This window comes from Eubalaena glacialis, chromosome 2 (genome assembly GCF_028564815.1).
Source record: "Eubalaena glacialis isolate mEubGla1 chromosome 2, mEubGla1.1.hap2.+ XY, whole genome shotgun sequence".
NCBI lineage: Eukaryota > Metazoa > Chordata > Mammalia > Artiodactyla > Balaenidae > Eubalaena > Eubalaena glacialis.
The window spans coordinates 36,187,321-36,213,726 of NC_083717.1; the positions used below are offsets into that span (position 1 = coordinate 36,187,321).

Below are 26,406 nucleotides of genomic sequence, written 5' to 3' on the forward strand. Positions count from 1 at the left end.
GAAAAACATGTTTAAATTTATTTGTGATTATGAAGTTGATTTAACTCAATAAAAAAAAAGTCTACTTTTCCAATTAGATGATCTTCTCAGGAGATGTTTATGCTATAAAGTTCATGGATCTGAAAACGGAGAGATAAAGCTTTTCCAATTACAACTGAAGCCAAGGTTTAGTAAATGAACTGCTTCCTTAGCGAAGTGTCTCTATGGGCACTTTCTAGCTAAGTCACATCAAGAAACTAAGTAAATTAAGCTGTTCTCGGATAAGAAGGGAAGCCAGGAAGCAGGGCACGCACCAGGCCAAGACTTGCCAGCCCCCTATATGTTTTTGTTGCTATCAGCACAAAATCATTTCCCTGAAAAAAACAGCCCAAAGGAATGAACTAGAAAGACTCTGGCAGCTCTCTTTCCCATGAACCAAGACATTCATGAAATTAGTGACCAAATTACAGTGGATGTAAAAAAATAAAATGAAAAAGTTATGTTACATAAAAAAGCCTGGAAGGCCTGGGGATGCATAATTTGAGGAAGAGCCATCTCCAGTAGGGCACTGGAGCTCCCTTCCCTGCTTCCCTACGTGTTTGAGGGGCTGCTACAGAAAAGAATGATTCATTAAGCTGATTTCCACAAGCCTCAGAGGCAGGACCACTGGGTTGAGGTGATGGGACGGGGAGGGGGTGGGAGGCAGCATGAATCCCGTGAACTCCAGAACCAGACAAAGGCACAAATCAAAATCAATCCCCCTCTTTCCTAAGCTTCCCCATAGTCTATGCATCACCTCCTTACTTCATTTGCTAATCAGCTTAGGGGAAAGTCTGCCTGTTTATTCACCCTTACACCCTCACCCTGCAAAACCAATCATGGACTCCTTTGCCTTCAAAGATCCAAGCTATTTTCATTTGCTATTATTGACTGTGCTTTAGCTGTCTATACTTTCATTTTCCTTGCCCATGTACACCATTTTAAACACGGGTTCATGTTCATGTAAGATATACATGGACTTCCACTTGGGCCATACTGTGATCAGCGTCTGCACGATGAAATCCCACCGCATTACATTTACTTTACCACACTCTGTGGCTGGAAGAGCAACAAGCCTAGCCTTAAATTTCCAAAAACTCAATAAACAAAACAAAGACAGCCTGGCCCCTACAAAATCCTAAGGATTTCTTAAGTTTCACCTCTTTGGCTTTTACACATACTTTTAAATAAGTCCAGCACCACAGCCTAACAGGATCACAGTAGAATCTGCTATGGATTCCTTACAGTGTAAGAGCTGTGTGCTGGTTAAAATCTGCACCACACTTCTCTATCTTTAGTAAAGTTAATTTATATATTAATACCCACTTTGAAATATGCTTGACATCTTATAATTTTTAAGGGAACAGTGAAAGGTAGTTGAATGAATATTCCTTGAAACACACGTGGTGTTGGGAGGGGGGATCACCAGCTATCATCTCTGATGTGGCTAAAATACTAGATTATGTATTCCGGAGAGGCATTTGGATTCATTGGATGGCTGACTTTGGGAAGGAAATGGATCTTGGGGTCCCTTAATACCTGGAAGACAACAGCAGTGCTGTACAGCGCCTGCACATAGTAGGTGCTCAATGCAACTGCTGAAGAGGTGGTTATGAAGCTATAAGTCTCTTGTTGACAGTGAAGCCATGTGGTGCCCCAAGTGGATTATCTGCCTTTCCCTGCCAGAAAAATGGAAGCTTCCAGCTGTCCCCGGGCCATGAGCAGTGAGCTGCATGCAGGTGGCCTCTGCTTCCCAAATCCCAATGAGAATTCAATACCTGAACTGGCAGAATCAAGGTTGCAATAAACCCAGGCCTTGCAAGAGTCAAAACCTGTCCAGAAGGTAAAACATTTCTTCCACTGGCCACACCACTCAATTTGGCAAATTCACCTATTGAAGCAGGAGATGTCACCTGGGATGAGAAGAAAAACTTAATTCCACTGCCACCTGAGACCTGTGCTGCCACTTGGCTGGTGCCGTCTTGAGAGTAAAGTGTGACCTCACACCCCGGAAGGGCTCCCGTGACACACACAGTGGAACAGAATTACCAGAGAATTAGCTTCGGTCTCTGAAAGTAAAGTGCACTTGCTGTTACAGATGAGGTCACACCCAGCTCAGACGCCTCAAGTGAGAAACTCATGATGCAAACAGACTTCCCTATGGGGCAGCTAGAGGTGAAGGAGGCAGAGGCCAGACAAAGGCGGTGCTGGCTGACAAACGGGCGGGGTGAGGACTGTGACACTACCTGGGAGGTACATGGAACCATGAAACCAGAAGGAGCTTTTGCTGGACAGAAAAGTGGCCCCCAAAGACGTCCAAGTCCTATTTCTCCAAATCTGTGAATATATTACTAGATGGCAAGAGGGGCTTTGCAGATGTGATTTATGTAAAGGATCTGGGATTAGGAGATTACCTGCATCATCTGGGTGGGCCCAAAATAATTCCAGGGTGCTTTAAGAGGAAGGCAGGAGGGTTAGAGTAAGAAAAGGAGATGCGTCAGTGGAAGCAGAACCAGAGTGAGAGATTTGAAGAGGCTTCACTGCTGGCTTTGAAGTGGAGGAAGAGGCTATGAACCAAGGGATGCAGGTGGCCTCTAGAAGTTGGAAAAGACAAAGAAATGGGTTCTTCCCTACAGCCTCCAGGAGGAACTCAGCCTGCCAATACCTTGATTTCAGGACTTCCAACCTGCAGTCTTTAAGATAATAGATTTGTGTTGTTTTAAGCCACAGATCTGTGATGATTCAGCAGCAATAGGACACTGCCATTTCAAAGCTGCTTTGGCCTATTCTCAAATGAAGCAAAATCTAACAATGGGACTAGCTCTGGTCAGGGACCCCTGTTTATGGGGGATGGGAGTTGTTACCTTGAGACTCATAGGAACCAAACTCATGGGGCTACTGAACCCACTGAGGCTCTTGGAAGTAAGTACCTTAGCCCTGGGGATGGGGGCAGAGACTAAGAGCGGGAGAAGTTCCCAGGAGCTGTGGAAAGTGTCCAGGGACACTTGGGTGGGATCTGAGCCACTGGGGGAGCCTGTGGACCAACAGCCATTGAGGGGGCTTGTGGAACTTTGGCTGTACCAAAGGAAGAATGGCTCAAAGGACTACATAGTAAAGGCCCTCTAAGATCAACTCTCTGCAACAGGGATATGGAAATTGGGGTGGCAGAGAAGGAGCAGGGCTGTGAAATCTCCTCAGACCCTCCAACAATCAGTTACCAAGGGACTGGTCGGCAGCCAGGTAAATGGGCACAGAGGCACACTCGGAAGACCACTGCGAGAACAGAGAGAACTTGACGTGAATAGGTAATGCCCCGCCCAGATCCTTGGAATATACAGTCCACACAGCATGCATGAATGCAGAAATGTGCATCTCCTGGGACCTGGCAAGCTGTCCCCTTTCACAAGTGAAATGACGTACTTCCAGTGGAGGCCACCTTCGATGTGAATTGTGATAATCCAACTGATTTCTGGCTCTGTCATATCAAAGACTCCACTCTTTTTGGATTCCTCAGAGAAGCTGGAGGAAAATTTCTCAGGAATTTTGCAGTCTGGTCATAAACAGATGCCTTTTCCAATAAGGCAAAGGCCTTTATTTAGAGTTGCTGAGAAAGTCTGAGTCAGGCCATTAAATTCGTATTAAATTAATAACATGGATAATAATCCTCTACACTCTTATTCTCCACTTTATACTTCTAAAGAATTTCTTGCATGCAGGGGTTCATTTGCCTGACACTGTAAAGGTGAAAGTGACTTTCTAGGGGCATATAGCTGAACAGAGGCAAAACCACAACCAGATTTCAGGTCTTTCACTCTTTGTCGGGAGTGCTTTTTTTCTACTAGTCCAATACTTCCTAAATGCCTTATTCGATACATCACAAGTCCCTTGATTTGTCAATAATAGAATAATAATAATAATAGTGGTGTGGAAGAGTTCTATGGTCAAATAAGTTTGAGAAACTGCCTTGTGTATCCTCTTTTAGGAATCTCTTGGAGATTAATTTCTCATATATTCATATAAAGACTCTGAAAAGTCTTGTGATAAAGCAAACCTGTTTCGTTTTGGTTAACCCAGGCTTTCCCAAACTTATTTGACCATAAAGACATTATTCATGCAACACACACTACATCCCATGGAATGAATTTTGGGAAACACCACTCTAGACCAATGGAAAGAACCCAGGAATCTGGAATCTAGTAATTCCACTTGTTCTGGGAGCCCATGGACAGAGGGAGGGTCCCCAGGCTGGGGATTTGTATCAGGAGAGCTTAGAGAATATTGCAGGTGCCTGGCCTCATCTGACTGAAATGGCATCTTCTGTGTGATATTTCTGGCCCCTGCCAATGTCAAAGACCTACATTCCATTATGTCGCGTCGTGAGGAATAAACTTCTCTGCGAAGACAGAAGAGGAGAGCGTTAACAGGCCTAGGGGCGATTTAGCATTCCCAAGAAATGGCGGTGGAGACTGGGAACCAACTGCTGAATATCCTGTACCCCCACCTCAGAGCTAACTGTGGGGGACACAGGGGTCCCTCTCCTAGGGGAGGACTGCTCTGGGTGCCTCATCCCAGCCTGGCACAGCAGAAAGAACCAGCCCTAGACCTGCCCCTCTGGGCTCCTGGGAAATCTCACGGACCAAAACACCTCCTGGCTTGCATCTGCGTGTAGAATAGGAAGCTACTCAGCTCTGGCCAAGAGGTGAGGTGATGCTCAAGGGCTCCAATCCAGCACTTACTGACAAGACCCCCAAGGACGACAGCATGGCGCCAAAGGAGACTCTTCTCTTTGATTACCCCATTCCCAACTCTGCCAAAAATAGGTAGAAAAACAGTTGCCACTTTCCCTTAGGAACGAATGTTGGAGTGAACAACTCAGGGCCTTCTCACCACCCCTTCCTTCTTTCCATGTGATAGGAGGAGGAGTGATCCATCTGACTGATGAGATTAGGGGACCCTGACACCCAGGGCGACTGGACCCTGTGCTGGAAAGGCAAGAGGGGCCTGGCCCTGGGGTCTGTATTCTTGAAGAAAGTGGGTTTGTGAAGCAGCTTTTCTGCTCTGCCCACCTCACTCTCCCTGAAGGTGGCTCTAAGGTCTAGACGAGGTCTGGGGTAAGTAGTTGGAGGCCCGTGTGGACCCGGGCCCAAGCTGCCCACTCGATTTTCCAGACAGTCCTGTCCTCTAGGCAGGAGGCTGGTTTGTCACCCTTGTTTGGCTGCCCTGTTTGTCTCTCAGTTGGGAGAATGCAGATGTGAGGACAGATGAGCAACCACGTCCTGGAAACCTCCAGAAAATCCTAGGAAGAGTTGCATGATCTGCATTTGGAGACCCAGGAAAGACCAGGGTCTTTCTTTTTGACCAGGGAAAGACCTGTTAGTTCCGGTTGGAGTTCTCCTCACATCAGACAGATCTTTGGCAGACAGATTTTGTAGGCAGTATCTGGTGAAGCTTTTATCGTGTCTTAGCCAGGGCTATAGGACATGAGGGCTGGAGAAGATACCGCCTGTTCCCTGGAGAGCGAGACTTTGGGGTTTGCATTGTTAGTGCCAGACAGAGATGGGCAGGTGGCCCCAGAGCTCCAGACACGTCACCTCAGATGGTCTCCCTTCCTTCACGCTACTCTGCTTTTCACTTTCTCTTTGGAGGGAACACTTGCAAGCCCTTTCCCCAGCCCAGCTTCACTCCTCCCCCTGTGGATGAGATCGAGGAATGTTCCTTAAGTAGTAGGATGGGTTCTCTGCTCTGCATGGCCAGAGGCCATGGGTCTCAGCCTGTGTCTGGGTGTGAGAGTCAGGCTGGCTCTGCACCGGGGAGGCTTTTGCCAATGAGGGTGCAATGAGCAGAGAGCGCAATCGGAACATGGGTTGGCCATGCCATCCCCTCCAACACAGGTGACCAGGAGGTCTGTATCTTACAGTCATTGGGTGTTCTCATCAGTTAAAAGGGCTTCCCCTTGATTCCAATCTGGTTTTTGTGTCAATTCCTCAATCAGTCAGAACGCAAAAGGATGATCAGTTTTGACGGATACCCCACACCTATAACCCACAATAAGATAAGCATGTCCCACTTGTGTTTGGAGAAAGTGCCAGGGCCTCTGCTGCCTGCCACCATGTCCCTGAGGCCACGTGTTTGACAGAGTCTGTCCTCAAGAAGCAGGCATATACCTGGTCTCTAGCAGGTACCAGGTCAGGTGGAATGTCCAATCCATTGGGCAAAGGCAGGGCCTGCACACCCACTGTGTTTAATCTGGGAATTAGACAGATCCCAGCCATCTTTAGTTCCTGGAAGAAAACCCAGCCATCACCAGCCATCCTGAAGCACAGCTCTTCATTCAGAGCTTCCTCACCATGAAAAGAAGCAGACATGGATATAAAAGTCTGCGTGACGAAGGACGGACATGAGGTTGGTGACCCAGAGGGAGCAGGAAGTCAGGGTTCTGCGAGCTGCAGAGCCACTGGGCCTGGCCTGGTTGCTGGAGAAGGGCCAAGGACAGGCCTGAGGGTTCAAAGCATGCCTCATCCCACCATGTATTGCTTCTTTGTCTTTCCCCCAATAAGTCACACCCACTATTTATCCCCAAGCACCAGGCAGTTTCAGTATTAGCATGTCAGGTCCAAGGGGAACTGGAGAACATTTTCTAGACCTCGCCTCATCAACAGGACTGCCAGACCACCTGGATATGGCCAGACACTGTCACGGGAAAAGACAAGGTTGTCCCTTTCTAGGTCTACTTGCTGTTACCCCAAGAAGAGACAGAAGGCAGTCTTCTGGAGCTACCACGATAACGTGTGAGTCTCCTCAACTATAAACCTGGGAGGGGCAAAGGTAAGAGCAGCCTCCCTATCATAAGTCACTCAGTAAATGGTAGCTTTCGTCACTGTCATCATCATCTCACCACCATCAGTCTCCTTAGCACTGCCATTATCTTGAGAATCAGCAACCATAGCACGCAGGGTAACCACTACAGTTAAAAATGGCACTAGGAAAGGTGGGAAGAGAAAGAGGTTGAGCCTGTTTCCAAGGCAGCCTTTGAAAGTCCTCCACCGTTTCATTATTCTGATCTCCTCCCATCTCAATGGCCAGTTTCCATGGCTGCCAGTGAAGATGTGGACCCAGGCCCTAAAATGAGGGAGCAGCCCATGCTCCTCAGAGCTGAATGAAGGCACCCCCCCACCCACCCCAGGAAACTTTAGGGGAAACACTGCAATTCATGCCTCTGCAGGGCCAACACCAGGACATGCGTGGGGCTTGAGTTATAAGCTAGCTCTTACTTCTCCCAGGGTGGGGTGGGCAGGGGTTAACTCATTTGTGACAAGCAGAACACTGTCAACAAATGGACAAATGACTGAGTTCTTATAAGGAAGGGATCATTTCTGATTTTGACTGATACTGAAGGGAAACTGAGGTCTCTTGGGTCAACTGCCAAGACCAGAGCAACTGAGACAGGCCTCCCTAATGGAGTACTTTGCAATAGCTCATCACAGATCATGAATAAAGGTCATGAATAAAACACATGGGTTAGACAGCACGTCTGACACATGAGATTCAACCTCAGAGTTTAAACCAACCTCTAAAGGACCCAGGACTGGAAGGGCAACGTTTGCTGCAGCCTGATAAGGAATACATGCATCTGATACCTCACACTTCAAAAAATCAAATACGGCAATCCAAGACAAAACCAAACCAAATGGTCTATTGCTAGGGGATAATTTCAAGGAAATTTCTATTTTTAAGGGAAAGAAAACAACAAAGAAAAACAGGGAAAACTGTTATACCTCTTCCCATTTCTCATAAGATGTAAAAGAAAAAAACCTGATACGATATTTAAAGGAGAAGCATAATAGAATGCACTTTTTGGTACTGAGGTTTAATGGACATGGGGATTTCACATTGTTTCCTCCAGGGTTAATGTCTTGTCAACAGTGGACATAATTCCCCCACAGCACCATGGCAGATAAAAGGTGCTCAGTACATTTGGTTTGACTTGACTTGAAAGATGCAAGACCTCAATGTACCTTTTAATCAATTATTAGAAGTAGAACGCAGTGTTGCAGAAAAATAAACCCTCTGACTTGTTCCAACAGGTTTGAAAGTCCAACAAATAGGTCCAAAGCTAATGCTGGGCTGAGGTGGCTCATGGCATCACAGAAGCTGGACTTAGGGTGGGAACTCCGAACGGGGCAGGTGGCCAAGGGCTCTTCCCATCAGGCAGTAAAAAATGCCAAATGACTTCTCATTGCCAAGGCAAAGAAGGGTGGCCTTCAGCCTTCACGGTGCCCACTTGGGGGTTACCATCCTCTTTAGTTCCATTTAATCTAACTTTACTTGGACAAATAAAATAAGAGCTGGTGGCAGGAGTCACGGTACAATAGGATGTTAGCATTTCTGAGGGGTATGTGTCAAGACCTTCACAACCCCCAAGTTCACAAGCACCACTATGGTACAGCTGAAAAACTTAGGTCATGCTTTTATATCCCAAAGGTTCACTATGACAAGTAAAGGCATCAGACAGCTGGGTGATGAGTGAGGCTCTCCCACTAGCCAAGAGAGCTGCTCCTCCTCAAGCATCTGCCTCACTGAGCGCTCTTCACAGTCTTAGCAAAACTGCAAATTACCACATGACTTGGGCTTTCTATTCTCCTGCAAAACCACCAATGCTATGGCCTCAAATACAAAGGCTGGTCTACGACACACTTCACCTAAGACAACCTTACCTCCCCAGGGCCAACCTGAGCACATCTTTGAAGCAATTCCAGGATCAACAGGACTTCTCCAGTTCTGAGATTTGAGTCAGGACTTGCTGGATATCTGAAGCTATTTCTTAGGCAGGAGATAACGGTTATGGAAAATTCCAGAAACTTTGTAACAACTAAGGCTCCAGAGCTTCTCAACATGCTGACCCTAGTCATACAGTCAATGTTTTCATTCACATTAAAGTCTCCTGTTTGGTTTAAATACTTACATCATTTTCTAAAAAATTAAACATGCTTCTTTCAGCCAACTCCTTTGACTCTTCAAATTTTTCTACTGCTTGTCTGACTTCTTCATCTGGTATCTTACCTACTCGCTTCTTTTTATAATCGTAATCCAGGCGGCGGCCTTCCAGCTTTTTCAGGTGGTGCTAAGAGACAAAGGGGTCCTTCAGAGAACTGTTATGCTCAAACACAGCACAAAGAAATATTCAGCATTTCTGTGAAAATAGTCGTTGCTTTTTCTTGGCATAAATTCTGGGGGGCAGGATCCCACCTTACACTTCTTTTGCATGCACTCAGCATCTATTAGAGGCTCCCTTCACTGCCGGTCTACAAGGGATATTTGTGGAATGAATGAATGGGTAGATGGATGGATGGATGGATGGATGGAAGACAGAATGAATGAGTGTCTATATGGAACATAAGGATGCAGTATCAGTATGCAGATTAATTTTCCAAGGTTCCCTATATGACCCCTCACTTAGGCTCCATTAATGTCCAGATAATTTCCAACCAAATTAACTATACCCAAAAAAAGTATGTTTCCTTTGGTACTATTGTCAACTCCTCACTAAGAAGTAGATTATAAAAACACAAATTTCTAGTATCCTCTAGAATACTTATGCATCTTCCATAAAGTTCCCAAACAATTACAGAACAAGTTGAATAAATGCCCTCGATGAATGTGATATAGAGGACAGATGCTCACAGGCAACCTCTGAAATGATGGAATTTCTTTTTTAAAATATGATCTCTTTAACAAAGTACAACAATTATAAATATTAGAGGTGTCCATTCGTGGAATGTAGTGCCTTGTGTGGTAGTAAGTTCCCCATCACAGTTTGTGTTCAAATAGAGGGATCCCATGTCAGAAATACTATAGAAGGGATAACCGCACAGGGCAAGGGAGTTTATGACCATAACCCCTGGAAAACAGATATTTGATATTGAAAGTCTATGTGAAAACAGATTGTCCCACTGAAGCATGTGGGTAACTTGACTATTCTTTTTAGTGGGAAGCACTGGTTCTAACCTCCATAATGACTGGGTGAAAAGAGTATATGGGACAAAAAGTCAGAATCATCTCTCTTCTGACATGTTCTTCTGACTCTGGGCAAGTCTCTGAATCCCTCTGTGCCTCCACATATGTGGTTGTAAACGGGCACAACCAGGCTTAGTCTGGCTACTTATGGGTGACGAAACATTTATAGAAGCACTCTGAGTCCACAAGGCCTTTTACAGATATGTCAGTCATGTGTTAAATGAACAGGCTCTCCACTCCAGATGTCCAAGATATATAGAGCACAGTTGAGACTATGAAAAGCCTTCTGAATATTAGACTCTTAATTCTTGATCATCTATAGGATTTAAGTTTAAATTTATACAGTTTCTCTATCAAACCAGAGTTGAAGAACAAGAGACACCATTTAGAATATTATTTTTTTGCATAGGGAGAAACATTTAAGGATATGTGTATTTTGTACATTTCTCCCGCTCACTGCTCAGGATCCACATTTGTGTCCATGACTAGCTACCCTACTGAACCAGGTCAAGTGGAAGAGCAATGTCGTCCAGTGGACTTTCTGTACAGCTTTCTTCAAGGTCAGCAGCACAAGAAGAAAAGGCATATTATGTATTTCAGCAAAGGAGGTATTTGGTTCTAAGGTTCTGCATTTGGGAAAGATGTTTTGGCATCCCCACAACACAGAATGTCTCTTCTCTAGAATCATCTGTTCAATAATAATTTGTGAGCACAAAGGCTGCGCTAGTCATGCAAAAGTGAACAAAACATGCCTCCTTACTCCAAAGCACTTGCTGCCAAACAATAGAAAAAGAGAAGCAGTGATGCTCACAGCACAGGGAGCACAGAAGGAGCACCTGATTAAGCCGGGGAGAGAACAAGAGCTTCCCAAAGGACCGACCATCTGAGCTGAGATCTGCAACGTGAGATGACTTAGCCAGGAGAAGGTGGAAAAGGAGAAAGACAAAGAATAAAAAGAGAGCACAAAGCAAAACATCCCCTGGGGACTGTAAGTAATTCATTGAGGCCGGGCAGAGAGTTCAAGTGGGAAGGGGTGAGCGATCAACCCGTAGAGAGAAGGAGGGGCCAGGAATAGGGACTACGGTGCTGGATCTTTACCCCCAAAGTCAGTGGGCAGCTACTGGGGGCTTGTACCTTCGGAAGACTCTGGCTGTGGTGTGGAGAGTGGACAGGAGGGGCCGAGATGTGAAGCCGGGAGTCAAGGGCTGCTGTGCTGATGTGTTTAAACGTTAACCCGAAGAAGCCGACAGAGAGAAAGGGGAAGAAGGGAGATTCCGGAGAGAGGATGCCAGATGTGGCAAAGGCCCTGAGGAGATGAGGATAATGGACTCTGGGGCCCAGTGGAGGACTGGCCTGAGGGGAAGAGGGCAATGGGAGTAAGGAGCTGAGGAGGGTGCTGGGGGGGGGGCTGGGTGGAGGGCCGGGTAGCAGGATGTCCTGGGAGTTCCTGAACGGTTGCTTTCATTTTTCTTTCAACCTTCCCGAATTCCCCTCCATAGCCTTTGGTTTTGGTGTAAATTCTAAATGCCTATACGGGCATCCAGGACTTTCCATCAGGAAGCTCTGGAATAGGGCCCAAGTATTTGCATTTCTAACATGTGAAGCTGATGCTGCTCAGGGACCACACCATGAGAATCTGGGCCTGAAGAAAGGAAAAGGGGACATCCCCCAGGCTTGGATGACTTCCAAGCTGGCCCAGGCTGCATTCAGATCACTCCTCAAGGCACCACCAGGAAGGTTTTCTGGGCAGCTTCTCAAGGGGGTGCCCGAACAAGGTCTCGATGCAGCCTGTCCCTCCAGAGTAGAAGTCCCTGGCAGGGTAGAAGTCTCAAGATTGTTTTTGCATATCTGCAAAAGCACCACCAAGCAAGTGGCATGTGATTACCTACAGGTCCCTGAAAGCTCCCATGTATGCTCTGGAGGGCCATTTTTAACATTTTCCAGATACAAAATGTTGATTCCTAGGTACTGATTTCCTTAAGAAGTAATGGAAAATAACGATCACTAGTGCAACGTATCAAAAGACGCAGCTAGGGAGTGTTCTAATTTCATGTAGCTGTCCAGTAATAGCCAGGACGTGGAAGCAACCTAAGTGTCCATCGACAGATGAATGGATAAAGAAAATGTGGCACATGTACAATGGAATATTACTCAGCCATAAAAAGAAACGCAATTGAGTTATTTGTAGTGAGGTGTATGGACCTAGAGTCTGTCAAACAGAGTGAAGTAAGTCAGAAAGAGAAAAACAAATATGATATGCTAACACATATATGTGGAATCTAAAAAAAAAAAAAAAAAAAAAAGGTTCTGAAGAACCTAGGGGCAGGACAGGAATAAAGACGTAGACATAGAGAATGGACTTGAGGACACAGGGAGGGGGAAGGGTAAGCTGGAATGAAGTGAAAGAGTGGCAGGGACTTATAAATACTACCAAATGTAAAATAGATAGCTAGTGGGAAGCAGCCGCATAGCACAGGGAGATCAGCTCGGTGCTTTGTGACCACCTAGAGGGGTGGGATAGGGAGGGTGGGAGGGAGACACAAGAGGGAGGAGATATGGGGATACATGTATATGTATAGCTGATTCACTTTGTTATACAGCAGAAACCAACACATCATTGTAAAGCAATTATACTCCAATAAAGATGTTAAAAAAAAAAAGATGCAGCTAGTATGGTATGATTTTGATAATCAAAAATCCAATACACGGAGTTCGCCGGCAGTCCAGTGGTTAGGACTCTGTGCTTTCACTGCCAATGGTCCGGGTTCGATCCCTGGTCGGGGAATTAAGATCCCACAAGCCGTGGGGTGTGGCAAAAAAAAAGGTATTAAAAAATAAATAAAGATTGCTTTTAAAAAAATCCAGTAAAAAGTTATGCAGTCATTTTGTTATGTGAGAAATGACTGTAGAAATATGTATCTTGAGCTTGGCTTCTAGCTGGCTTCAATAAGGTACAAAACAAAGGGCTAATTGATCCTGGGACTCTTTCCCAATGAGCCAGGTAAACATAACTGAGTTATTTTTTTACCACCCACAATAAGATGATGCTTCCACTGAGTCGCTATAGAAATGTTCTAATGATTTTAAATAGTATAAACATCATACTAAATAGCAACAGGCAGATTTATAGCCTAGAAAACTTACCCCAATCTCTTTTAAATCTTTGTCTTGTAGTAACTGAAGTGGATCAATAAAAGTCTGCTTTACATTAATATCAAGAGAGTCTTTCACCTCAGCCATTAGCTTCATGGATTCACCAACTTCTATCAGTGCATTGCCTTCAATAGAAAATACAAATAAAAAAGGTTCTTTAGCAGACCTAATTCTAAGTTAACAGTGATATTTATTTAATTTTTTACCAAAAGTTTGTGATGATCAATGGTGTGTAACAAGGTCCTCAACTCTGGGACCTTTGAATTTTGACCCAGAGAAAAGAAAATGTAAAAACGAGAAAGTCTTTCTAAATATTTTCCACATTTTCCTCACTACTTCTGCACTTTCTCCACCGCATAGAATAAAACTCTGAGGCTCAGACAGACTGAGGCACTTACCGTATCAGCCACTAGATGGGGTTAAAGCTTCTTTTTTTAAACTGGTAGTTTTGTGAACTGGCACCAAGGGTTCCTTACAGGCGCAAGAACAAAATCCGTCTTTGTAAACAATAAAAGGATTCATTCATCAGGGGTTAAATATTAACCAATAAAGATTACAATAGAAATAAATGAATAAAACCTCATCTCAGCTTCTAGCTGCTAGGTCTTCTTGAGGCCACTCCTTGTATTCTTGAGATGGTTCTAAATTTCCCTACCCTTTCTGATGTCAAAGAAAGTCTGGCAGCGTCACACAGGACAGCCTTTCAGCAGGGTGGGAAGGGTCTGCTCTCGCAGTGAGGTCCAGGCCAGCCATGCCAGACTTGGGCAGCAATGGGCAGCTTTAGCTGGATTAAATCCTGGTATTTGGCACCAGCTAACCTGCAGTAATTTGCAAGCAGGCATCCTGGTAGCTGAGCACTATGAGGGTTGCAGGTTTTCTAGAAGACATCTCTGGGAAATGCCGCACTAAACTGAACTCTTTTTCCTGTAGTTGGGGTTTTCCAAATCAATCTCATAAAAAGTTAGAGCTTGGGGTCTCTCAACTCCCAGGCTTGAAGAAGACCTGAAATCCCAGCCCAAGAATTTGCATTTCTAGCTAATTCCGACCTTCAAGTTGTTTCACCTACGAGTCATAGGCATGTACAGTTTATTCATCTGTAAAACAGGGATAGCAATATCACCTCACCTCACTTTTTATTTTTTTTAAGAAATAGCCTAGATAGTGTATGTTATAGGACCTTGCAAAATGTAAGTGGAAACCATTACTCCAAACCACAGCTGACCGAGACTCCGTTCTGGTGCATGGGTAGCTTTGTTCCTCCTGGGAGGCTATGTCTCCTTAACTAACTCCCCAGAGTCTGGTTCTAACTCATTCTGAGATGGAGATGAGAACGTCCTTTCCTGGCCTGGGGACTCTTTCCTGCCCAGCTGGTCAGAAATGGAGGATATGGCTTCTGACCCCACTGCTCGCTCTGTCACCAGTGCCCCCACCCCAGAATGTCAGTTAATTTAGCTTTGACAAAAACATTTCCAAATATGTTTCTTAGAAGGCGCCAAAGGTGACATTCTGAATATTAGCTGTCACCTCCATGGGTTTGATATCCCTTCTCCTTGCTCAGGATTCCAATTCCACGAGGACGTGGGACTCAGCCTCCACCAGTGGAGGTCTCTGCACTTGAGGAAGTTTCTGTGTGGCCCCAAGAAGAAAGCATCCGACAGCACAGTCTTTTCCTCAGAACAGCAAGCAACCCCTCTGTTCCTAATGCCCTCCTGATGTCAGCTCTCTCTCGCTGGGCACCTAGGAAGCTACCAAATTGTCTGCCCTTCAAATCCCCTGCCCTGTCACCTGACCAGACGCACTGCAGGACTGTCCATGGATGTCAGGGCCTGCCTGGCTGTCTCTCCTGTTCCCTCCACTGGTCAGCCTTCAGGACAAGGAATAGGCCATCTTGGCCCCATTCACCCAGGAAATAAAATAAAATTCACATTATACTGCTCTGAAGGATACTGTTACCCTCTGTGACTAACTAGTGTTTTAACATATGGGATTTTTTTTTTTTAAGTTTTCAAAAGACTTTCCCCCCACTTTCCTAGATGAATGACTATGGCCTAATCCTCAATTTCCATATCTTGCTTTGCTACCACTACATGAGTAGCAAACGTGCCAAATTCTCCCGGAAGATTTAACACATCAAATTCGATTCACACCCAATATAATTTATCAATTTAAAGTAATCTCAATCAAAATTTAATAAGTTTTTTGGGGATTCCCTGAGGGTCCAGTAGCTAGGACTCAGCGCTTTCACTACCAAGGGCCTGAGTTCAATCCCAGGTCGGGGAACTAAGATCCTACAAGCCATGTGGCATGGCAAAAAAAAAAAAATTAATAAGTTTCTTGTTTTTTAGTACAGGGGACTTAAAATGACTCTAAGTTTCACCTGGAAAAATAAAACAGATGAGTATGTCCATGAAATGCTTATAACATCTAGGGGAAATTTTAGTTAAATATATTAAAATATATTTTTAAATGACAATATTTAAAACGTGACACTTGATCAAAACAGGGTACAGATCAAGAAAACATAAGAGAAAGACCAGAAACAAACTTAAAATATATAAAATTTTATAACAAAAATGTTATAGAAAATCAGCAGAGAAAGGTTGAACTTTTCAATAAAGTGTTAGGGCAACTAGCTATGTATTTGTGAGAACACAAAATTAAAACCCTATTGCACAGTACTCGTCCATTAAATTCAGGAGCTTGGGAATTTAAAGGTAAGAAAAGAAAACATATGTATGAAAATAAAGTATAAATAAACATTCACACAGCTTATTAGTGAAGCGGGGAGGAGCGGAAAATTTTTTCTAAACATGATACCAAAGCCATAAACCATAAAAGACCAATGAGCCCCACTAAATAAAAAGCAAAAATCTTGTTCCATTAAAATGACCTCCACCTACAACATCAGAAGGTATATGCCTACCTGGGGCAAAACTTCATCAACATATGAGACAGACAAAAAGCAAGTATCCTGACCACTGAAAAAGCTCATAAACCAGTAAGAAAAAAAAAAAAAGAACACCTTAATAGAAAAATAGGCAAAGGACATAAATATACAATTCACAAAGATGATAACAAACGTGAAAAAAAAAATCTACCTCACACATAATCCAAAAAATAAAGTTAAAACAGCGCCCAGATATCAGTTTTATTTGCTATAAATCAAATTATCAGTTATTTAAAAGGAAACTAAAAAGATAATTCCCAGAGTTAGTACCTGTGCTGAGAAACACACTCTCATACCTTCCTGGCAGGAGTGTCAAAATGGTATAACCTTTCTGGAGGGTCATTTGGGACTATGCTTCGAAAACCTGAAAAATAGGGCATACTCTTGACTCAGCAACTTCACTACCAGGAATTTCATCTAAGAACATAATCTTGGATATTCCCAAAGCTTTATCCATGAAAGTGGCTATCGTAAATGCTATGTAATTTTTTTTTCACATAAAGAAGAAAAATCTAAATATCCTAAATAGGATTGATTGAACAAACTGTGGATACATGGAATATTATGCAGCCTTTAAAAACAATATGGTAGAAGACTGTCTTATGACATGGACCATGCTATAGCCAGTGGGAATAAGCAGATTACAAAAGGGAATTAGGGTATGTATATTATAACCCCATTTTAATTTTTTTAAAGGTGTGTGTGAATATATATAAGAATAAACAAAAGGTATAAAGGATATACAGCAAAGTGTGTAATTGGGCCCATCACTGGGTAGGTAACTATGGGTGATGCTGGCATTTTCCTTTATTTTACTTGCCTATGTTTTCTAAACTTCCTGCGATAAACATGTATTACTTTTCTTTTAATTTTTATTTATTTATTTATTTTTTGGCTGCGCCACTCGGCATGCAGGACCTTAGTTCCCCAACCAGGGATCGAACCTGTGCCCCCTGCATTGGAAGCAGCGGGGTCTTAACCACTGGACAGCCAGGGAATTCCCGAACATGTATTGCTTTGATAATATGAAAAAAATAACAAGCGTTGTTAAAATGGAGGTTTTGTGCATAACCTAAAATCGACAAAGGATGTGTTCTCAGCTCTCCCAGGTGATGTGGGAGTACTCACCAAAAGTGGAGCCTTCCCCGAGCTCCTTCCCGTATTTCAGCATGCAGTCGCCCAGCAAGCCTTCCGTCTGTGGGTACCCCGTGGTTTTCACCTGTCCTCGGATCTTCGACACAGTGTTCAGCATTCCTAGCTTAGCTCTGTATGCTTAAAAACATTATCATTTGTAATTCCTTAAAATGGCACGGCGGAGTGACAGGTACATAGCATGTAACAAACGGGGCTAGAGAAATCAAGATCGCCCTAGACAAAATGTCAGAGCCCTGAGACAGGAAGGTAACTTGCGTGACCAAGTTACTCGCATGGTTTTCTAGATTCTTAACCAGGGTGGGTGCTAAGGGCACTGTTGCACAAACATGATGAAAAATAGAAATTATGGCACACACTGTTGACTCCCAAATAATAGTAACCGGGGCTTTCATTACCCCACCCACAGCTTACTCACTGAGTCAGATGCTGACACCTGGGCAGACAAATTTTCCTGGGGACCAAATGCAAACTAAGAATAGAATTGCTGAGGTGGATGTTTCAAACCAACTGGTGGTTAACAGCCCCCCACCCCCAAGAGTGTATCCAGACTGATGATATATAACTTCATGGTACAGGGCCACTGCGCTGCACACTCCTGTCTAGGAAGCCTAACCAATAGGAGACAGATGCCCCCATGGGGAACCGGAGTCTGTGTTGATGGTCCCTCAGGTGCAGCTCCACTCCTGGACCCAAGGGAAATGATAGGTGGCCACTAAGTCCTTTCTCTGACTTAGGCCATGAGTGTTCACTAATCCCAGCTCTGTGTGACACACCACGCTAATTACTGGGACTCCAGAGAGACCTAAGGCAGCCTCTGACCTCAAGGAGCTCACACTCTAGTTACTGGAAGGCAGAAAATACAAGATGTAATTATGCAAATAAAGTCTGATGTGGTGTACAGAAAGGAAAATGTAACAATACACTGAATAAAGATGGAAAGATGCCCCCCCAAAAGTGCAGAAATAGTGTAAGATGCAGAAGGGGGAATGCTTATTATGGTTTATAACCAACAGATAAAGAGTAGGCTGCTTTGACCAAAGAAGAAATTAATACAGGACAAATCACGAAATACCTAGGGGGAAATGTGACTATGAACTGAACACCAAGCTAAGGATTTGGGAATTTATTCTGTTGGCTAGGTGGTGTTTGAGATAATTTTAGGTTGTAAAGGGGTAAATTTTTATTGTCTTTTATTTTAATAATTACACATTTATTTTAAAGTATTCTAGACTAGTGCTTCTCAAACTTTAATGTGCATGCAAAGCACCCAAGGATCCTGTTAAAATGTAGAGTCTGATGCAGTCAGTCTGGGATGAGCCCAAGTTTCAGCATTTCCCACAGTCTCTCAGGGGATGCCGATCCTCCTGGGCCATGGACCACACTTCGAGTAGCAAAGCTTTAGACACTCACGGTGCCAGTCTTTTTGAATCTTGCCCACCTCATCCTCGAAGCACTTATCCTCCTGGTGCCCAGGCACACAGGCTTCACTCTCCTGCCACACAGACACATACACACACACACACACACACACTCTGCTCCTCTTCCCCACCATCAGGGCAGGATGTGGGATGCAGCAGTCCTGTGACTGAGGGCCACTAAATGGAATGAGAGGCTGCTAGGCCTCCCTTCCTCTTCTCCAGGAATAACCAGAGGTGTCTGGCCAAGTGGACACTTTCATTGTTGGCCAATACTTCCCTACCTTATTCCAGTGTCAGTTCATTGAGGGCAGGTTCCCTTCCAACTCAACCGTATATCCCAGGACCCAGGAAAGTCCCATGCCTAGAGGGAGCATTTGCTAAATATGTGTTGACTGATTCATCAGGAAAAGGGACTTGTGTGGTTCAATCACTGACGAGGCCCAGGAAGAGATACATAATTATGCTTTTTAAAACTATAATCAGCTGTACAGTTTTAAAGAATTCTATACCTGCCATCCTGCCTGGACATAATATTTTATTCAATGTATGTTTTTAAATTTATTTTCTAGATTTTCAGATGGTTGGATGTGTGCTGATCCCTACAGCCGAGGGAATCACGATAATTATGTGCAAATAATAAATTCATACAAAGTAAAGGCAGATTTGGAAAGCCACAGAATTCAAAGCTTGGACGCCCTCTATTGGTTTCTATAGTTTGGAACTTAGGAAAACTTCATCAAGGGATGCTGCTTCAATACCTAGGAGTGAAAGACTTCCTGTCCAGAAGCTGCGGTAACACTGGACCTTCTCATGTTTCTCGTGTTTCTCTTACCTCACTTCATCAGCATTTAAGCCATGAAGTGAAAGCCATTTCAAAGTCACAGGCACCGTTAGAACAGGATGGCAGAAATTAAAAAAAAAAAAAAAAAAATGAGGAAACAGCTGAATAAGAAAACATGGACAAAATATTTAGTGGGTTTCCGAAGCATCTCATAAAAAATGTCTTTGCTTAGCAGTGTCTTGCTGCTAAGACCAAGACTCCACCCAAATAACGTCACCATAGTTCACAGAATTGTCTGCTCTGTTTGTCATCAGCTAGGATTCACTGCAACTACCTTTAGTCACTCAACTTAAAAAAACTGAATTTCATTATTTGGACACAGGACATTGTTTCTAGATCACGTCAACCATACGCTCAGTAAGCCTGGGTTATTAGAATCTGTGACAGCGAATGAACAATTGAATATTTCAAGACATTTTCTAACTTTACCTGGATTCGGCTGAAGATATTCTGTGGCTTTTGAAAGAATTTCTGCAACAGCTTTATTGGTAATGTCTATTTTCTTTAAAAAAGAGAAACACATGAAGATATTGGTAAATGACAAACAATGAATTCTACAGAAAAACAAACAGAGAAATAAATTTGATCAATTTAATATTTATAACACCATTATAATGATTTTAATCCAAATGGACATTTTCAACATTTTTGAAAGAGGTAATATTTTCTTAACTTTTTGATTCTGGGACATCCTTCCAATAATTGCTCCTCCCAATGATGGTTAAGAACACTAATTATTCAACATTAAAATGAATATTAATGTAATATTTAGGAAACTTGGACAAGTTATTATGCTCCACTAGATTATTGGTTGTGCTTGAAGGTCTCTCAAAACCAAGACTAGACATTTCTGAGCCAAACTTTCCTTATTTGCTGGGTGAACTTGAATTTCTGTACTTGTATAAGGATGCCATAATAAGGATTCATATGAGAAACTACCTCAGTAAGCCAACAACAAAAGAATCATCATCACTAGTATCAATATTATCACTGAAATACATATTCTTCTGTTCTGTGGGCAGAAGATGCTAACAACAAAGGTTTCCCTGCCAGGTTAAGACTGAATCTTTCCTTCCTCAAAACCATTCCTGGATACTCTGGCTGTTGGTTAACCAGAAAACGAATGTGAGAATATACAATAAAAGTTAACTATGCACATTTCAATAGCTTTACTTTATACCATCAATAGCCCAAAAGAAAATGTTTTAAAGGAACAGGAGATCTCGCTCATAAGAGCAGCAATTAAAAAATAAGCAATAACGAGGAAGAAATATTATGAGAAATGTACAATACATACTTGAAAAGCCACATTCCTAGATGGGAAAATTCAGTTTTGGAAAGATGTAAATCCTCCCCCAATTACCATGTAAAAGTAATTCAAAGCCTATCACACTTTCAATTTTTTCTTTTTTTTGTTAAAACTTGGCAAATTAATAATAAAGTTAGATTCATACATCACACTACATACAGGATTAAAAATATGGACCTAAAAACAAACTGTAAAAGTACTAAACTATGCAGAAGAATATTTTGAAATACGGGGGTGGAAAGGATATTCCAGGTATCACTGAAATCCAAGCATCATAGATGAAAAGACCAAAATTCTGACTCCATAAAATTTCAAATGTAACGGTGAAAAGACACAATACATGAAGTTCGATAAAAGTGGTGAACAGAAACTAAAATGCAAAAAAATAAAGGGTTAGTATCTATTATACGCCGTACTCCCATTAAAAAAAAAAGCAACCCGACTAGAAAGAAGGCAATCCACAAAAGAAGAGAAATACAAGTTGCTTATAAACATTTGACAAAATATTCAGGAAAATTATAAATTAAAAGGAGATACTTTCCACTCACCAGATTGACCCCCCAAAAATCTTTTTTAATTGACTAGACCCCATATAAGGTATTATACAGGTGTGGAGTAATGGGCCCTTTCATATACAATAGGAGCGCTAAATGATACAATCTTTTTGAGATCAAGGTGAAGTACCTATTAATGTACCATCTATCATACTTCCAGGGGCTTAGCATCTAGAAACATACCAGTAAACTGCAGGGAGGTAAAAAGATGTTTCTTAGACCATTTTACATAGTCATAAAAACTGAAAACAACTTAAATTACAATCAATAGGAGATTGACTTGATAAATTGTAAAACATCCAAATAAAGAATACCCTTTAATCACAGGGGGGAAATACGCAGAAGATCTATATGTACTGGGAAGACGTCCACTGTGCGTTGCTAAGGAAAAAAGCAAGCTGGGAGTGATTTCTAATACAAAAAAACTCATTTTTGTCATTTAAAAATCTATGATCTGTTCAGGGTCAGACGCTTTCGACGAAGCACTCTCATCCAACCTGAAATTGTATTTGTTCCCCTTAGCTGAATGCTTAAATTTGGGGCCCCAGGAAGGTTTAAAAAGACAGTACAGAAATGAAGAAATGAATCAAACCCATATTACTGATACACGTGTGCTAGCTGTGTGTGTGGGAATGTGCCTGTGTGTATGTGTACTTGACCTGGTAACGAGTTTTGTAAACTCTGAACTCTCTTCAGTATGTTCAATTGTTTATGAAGATCTTTGAAATGTTTAAGAAAATTTGATAACTTAATGTTTATATTTTATTAGAGATACAAGAAATGTAAGTGCATAGGAAAATCCTGTTTTAGATTTGATGTTAAGTTTGAGGGACTCCTATGCACTGCATTTGTATTGCAGGAATTTGCATTAAGGGAATTTGCTTAATTATGTAACTAGTTGGTGACAAATGTATAAGGATTTCATCTGTTCAGCTTATGACTTAATGGAAACTAAAATGAAGATTAACTAAAAATGATCAACATTTTTATACTGAAATTACTAAATTTATAAATAAAATCCATATGTGCAGTTTAAGGCTTAAGAAGAACTAGGTTTTTTATCGTATAACATCGCTTATATGTGGAATCGAGAAAAATGGTACAGATGAACTTATCTGCAAAGCAGAAATAGAGTCACAGATGTAGAGAACAAACTTATGGTTACCAAGGGGGGAAGGGAGGGTGGGATGAACTGGGAGATTGGGATTGACATATATACACTACTATGTATAAAACAGATAACTAATGAGAACCTGCTGTGTAGCACAGGGAACTCTACTCAGTGCTCTGTGGTGACCTAAATGGGAAGGAAATGCAAAAAAAAGGGGATATATGTATACATACGACTGATTCACTTTGCTGTACAGCAGAAACTAACACAACATTGTAAAGCAACTATACTCCAATAAAAATTAATTTTAAAAAAAGAAAAAGAAAAAAACTAGGTTTTAGATTTATAAATTTATATATATTCAATATTAATTAAAACACAACGTAGAGTGGTCATTCCATGTATACAACCCTCTTTGGACATGAAAAGCCACCAGGTATCTAGGAGTCACCTCTGAGGGGTGAGGATGAGAGGAGGTAGAGGCAGGAATACTTTCTACTTAGACTCTTCTATTTCTTTTGGGAAAAAAATGTCAAGAAACAAATGGCTGAAAACTCACAGGCCTTGATGTACACATACTGGTGGTGCTTCCAGGACAGCCCAGGAATCAATACAAAGAATAAACCCTTTACAAATTAAAGAGGATGCCATTAAACATGTTGGCAAAAATAGGCAATCAAGTTGAACGCTGAAAAAAATAACTCACGTAGTTTAAAAACAAAAAAATTTAAAACAAAACCTCCCTTCTAGAATAACTGGGGACATCGGGGGGTGGGTGTGTGTGTTCAGGTTAAGAAAATGCAATGCAAATATCTCAGCAAACCATTAGGACAAACAGGGGAAAGCAGAGAGGTGAAAATTATTTTTGTAAAGTCTACCTGGTGTGAGGGCGTCTTTGTTGGTAGATTAAATCTGGAATTTCCATTTGTGTTGGTACCCTACCCCTGAGATGCCCAAAGCCTGTGCCACTGACACTCCCAGACCTCAGCCCTTAAGTTAGAGAGCTGCTGGCAGCCCTGATTTCTGACACCTGTTTATAATAATCTCTTTTTTTTTTTAATTTAAAGAATCGGGAGATTGGGATTGACATATATACACTAATAGGTATAAAATGGATAACTAATAAGAACCTGCTGTATAAAAAAATAAATAAAATAAAATTCAAAAATACAAAAAAAAAAAGAGAATCCACATGTGTCATTATATCTTTCTTATTCCTTATGTAGTTTATTTGTGTTTTCCCTTTTCCCTCTCTTGCTCACACTTAGTAGAGGTGGTCTTTCAAAAAAAAAAAAAAAGAGTTCTTGGTTTTATTTATTGATTCTACCTTTTTGTTATTATTGTTTTATATTTTATTAATTTCTCATTTATCTGTATTGATTTCTTCCTTCCACCTAGAGTGATTTACTTTGCTGTTATCTTCCTAGCTTTTGGCTTGAATGACTTATTCACTCTCTTCCAACATTTATTTTCTATTAAATGCATTGAAGACTTAGCCATATATCACCGGTTTTGACATATAGAGTTCTCATGACTAAGTGATCTTTAATTTTACTTTTCATTTCCTCTTGAAACAAGAATTATTTTTACATGTTCTTCCATTTCCAAACATCCAGAATTTGGCAACTATACCTTCCTTGTAATCCTTGTGTTCTATGATTTTACTTTGAGAAATGTGTTGAGTTTTTTTCCCCATAGCCCAATAAATAATTCATTATTGAAATTGTTTTAAAGAAATTTGAAATGAATTCTCAATTTGAGGAATGCAGATATCTATATTATTTACAATCAAAGTTAATAGTCATATTTTATGAAAATTCTCTATGAGCCTATCTATTATTTAATTATCTGTTATTTTATGAGAAAGGTATGCAAAATCTTCTACTCTGATTTTTGTCAGTTCTCTATGCATTGACAGCTTTTACCTTACATATTCAGATGCCATGTTAAATGATGCATAATTGTTCATAACTGGTATAATTTCCTGATAGATTACATGATACATCTTTCTATAATTTTTTAAAACCTTCTTTTTCCTTTTAGTGGCCTCATATTTTACCTAATTCACCTCTTCTAGAAAGTCCTTAAAACTTCTTGACCTATGAAATATTTCCATGCTTTTCACTGCTGTAATAAAACAGATAATAGATTTTCTTTTTGTATTTCTTCTGTCACTCATTCAGGTTTTGGGAGGGAAAGGAAGTAAACAAGAGGGGTCTCAGTCCAACAACCGAAACTAAAATTATTGAAATGTACTTTTAAACTTAACATCTCAACTGAATCATTTTATTAGTAATAAAGTTACACAAATATCTTTATTTATCAAGAGATTTTTAAAGTAATTTTAGGTATGCCAATGATGTTTAAATGTTCTTTGTTTTTCAGTCTTCAGAAACTAACTTTTTCCAAAAGCAAAACAAAATAAGCTTTCTATCAAGGCCTTAACATTTCTAGAAAATTAATTGTGCTCACCCAGAAAATAAGAAGCTCCCTGGAGGACAGTGTGGCCAGGTCCAGGGTATCCTGAAGACAGTAACCCCTACACCCCCAAGGCACAGTCTGGGGCTGGACTTCCTTCCCCAGAATCTGCTGAAAGCTCTACTACCCACTATAACCTGTATCCTCTATGTTACACCTGAGGAAAGATGCTTTGCTTTCTCTCTGCCCTCTCTCATCTGGGGACTCTAATTATTAAAACTAGGCTATGTTTAAAGGTCCCTAAACAAAGGGGAAAGGACCTGAGGAAGCTGATAATTAGTGATGGTCCCACTTCTGCCTCCACCTAAACTACTTCACACAGTTGACCAGGAAGCTTGTTCAGGGACCGAGACTCTACAGTCTTCCTTTGTCATGTGTTACCAATCACGTCTGTAACGTGCTCATTGTATTTTTTAAATGCTTTCATACACGTTAATTTTTCTGCATAATTCTCGAAACATCCACACGAGGCAAGCAGAGCACACATTATCATCCTTGTGTCACCCGTCAGGAAAGTCTGAAACCAGCTTATCCAAGTTGATTGACATGGCTGGTTCCAGTGGATAAAAATTACTTGTTATGCAGCTGCTGCAACACGTGGGAACAGGGTCAGAGTCTTCCACACATTAAATCAATATTTATATATTCGAAGAGCCTCCTCCCAGTAATACATTTCGACTCTCCAAGATATTAAATCACAATCACTTTGGCCTAAACTGTTTGCCAAGATGGACCATCTTTTGAGCATTCTGACTCTTGTCCACTAGAGGGAACCAGTTAGCCATATCCCATCTCCCAAGGTCCAGGGTCTTTATTTGGACCCTGAAGTATGAAAGAACTTCCTTTTGGATTCTATAATCCACACCTGAATTCAAACATCCTAGATCCCCACTCTAATATCCTTTACAGTATCAGTATATCTCATATCACAATGAAAGTCAAATTTATAAGATAATTTACATTAAAATGTTCTCTTACCCTTTCCATGTCAAGAAATTCATCATCTAGTTTCGTTCCTTCAACGCCACTTATTTTTTCACTAAACAGCTGTAGAAATAAACACAATTGTACTGTACAATCATTTGTTATCACAGTATTTGACCCAAATTATTACAAACAAAAACAAAAATCTCAGGTTCAGCTTGTTGGATTTTTTTGAATTAAGTCCTTTAAGAAAATTGTTGGAAGGAGTAACCATAGCTAAGAACATGGGAAGATACACATTCCTCACTCATTCAACAGATATTTATTATGCACCTACTATATGTAAAACACATGGTAGTTGCTCTAGTAGAAACATAAATAAGATTAATCCTGGTCATCCAGGAACCCACAGTTCAGCAAAAGAGCTCATATACCAACAGTCAACTAAAATACAAGGGAGAGGGCTTCCCTGATGGCACAGTGG

General features: G+C 41.6%; 1 protein-coding gene across 1 annotated transcript in view; it reads right to left on the minus strand.

The window, feature by feature from the left end:
* SH3GL3 (SH3 domain containing GRB2 like 3, endophilin A3) overlaps positions 1-19,991 on the minus strand; it is a 45,903-nt gene extending 25,912 nt beyond the window's left edge. Inside the window, exons 1-4 of the mRNA XM_061181735.1 lie at positions 19,976-19,991; positions 17,261-17,397; positions 13,177-13,310; positions 8,981-9,139 (exon numbers count right to left, since the gene is read on the minus strand). Coding sequence (XP_061037718.1) covers positions 8,981-9,139; positions 13,177-13,310; positions 17,261-17,384 — 417 coding nt within the window. The 5' untranslated portion in view covers positions 17,385-17,397; positions 19,976-19,991. The remainder of the gene's footprint in view (positions 1-8,980; positions 9,140-13,176; positions 13,311-17,260; positions 17,398-19,975) is intronic.
* Positions 19,992-26,406: the final 6,415 nt, after the last annotated feature.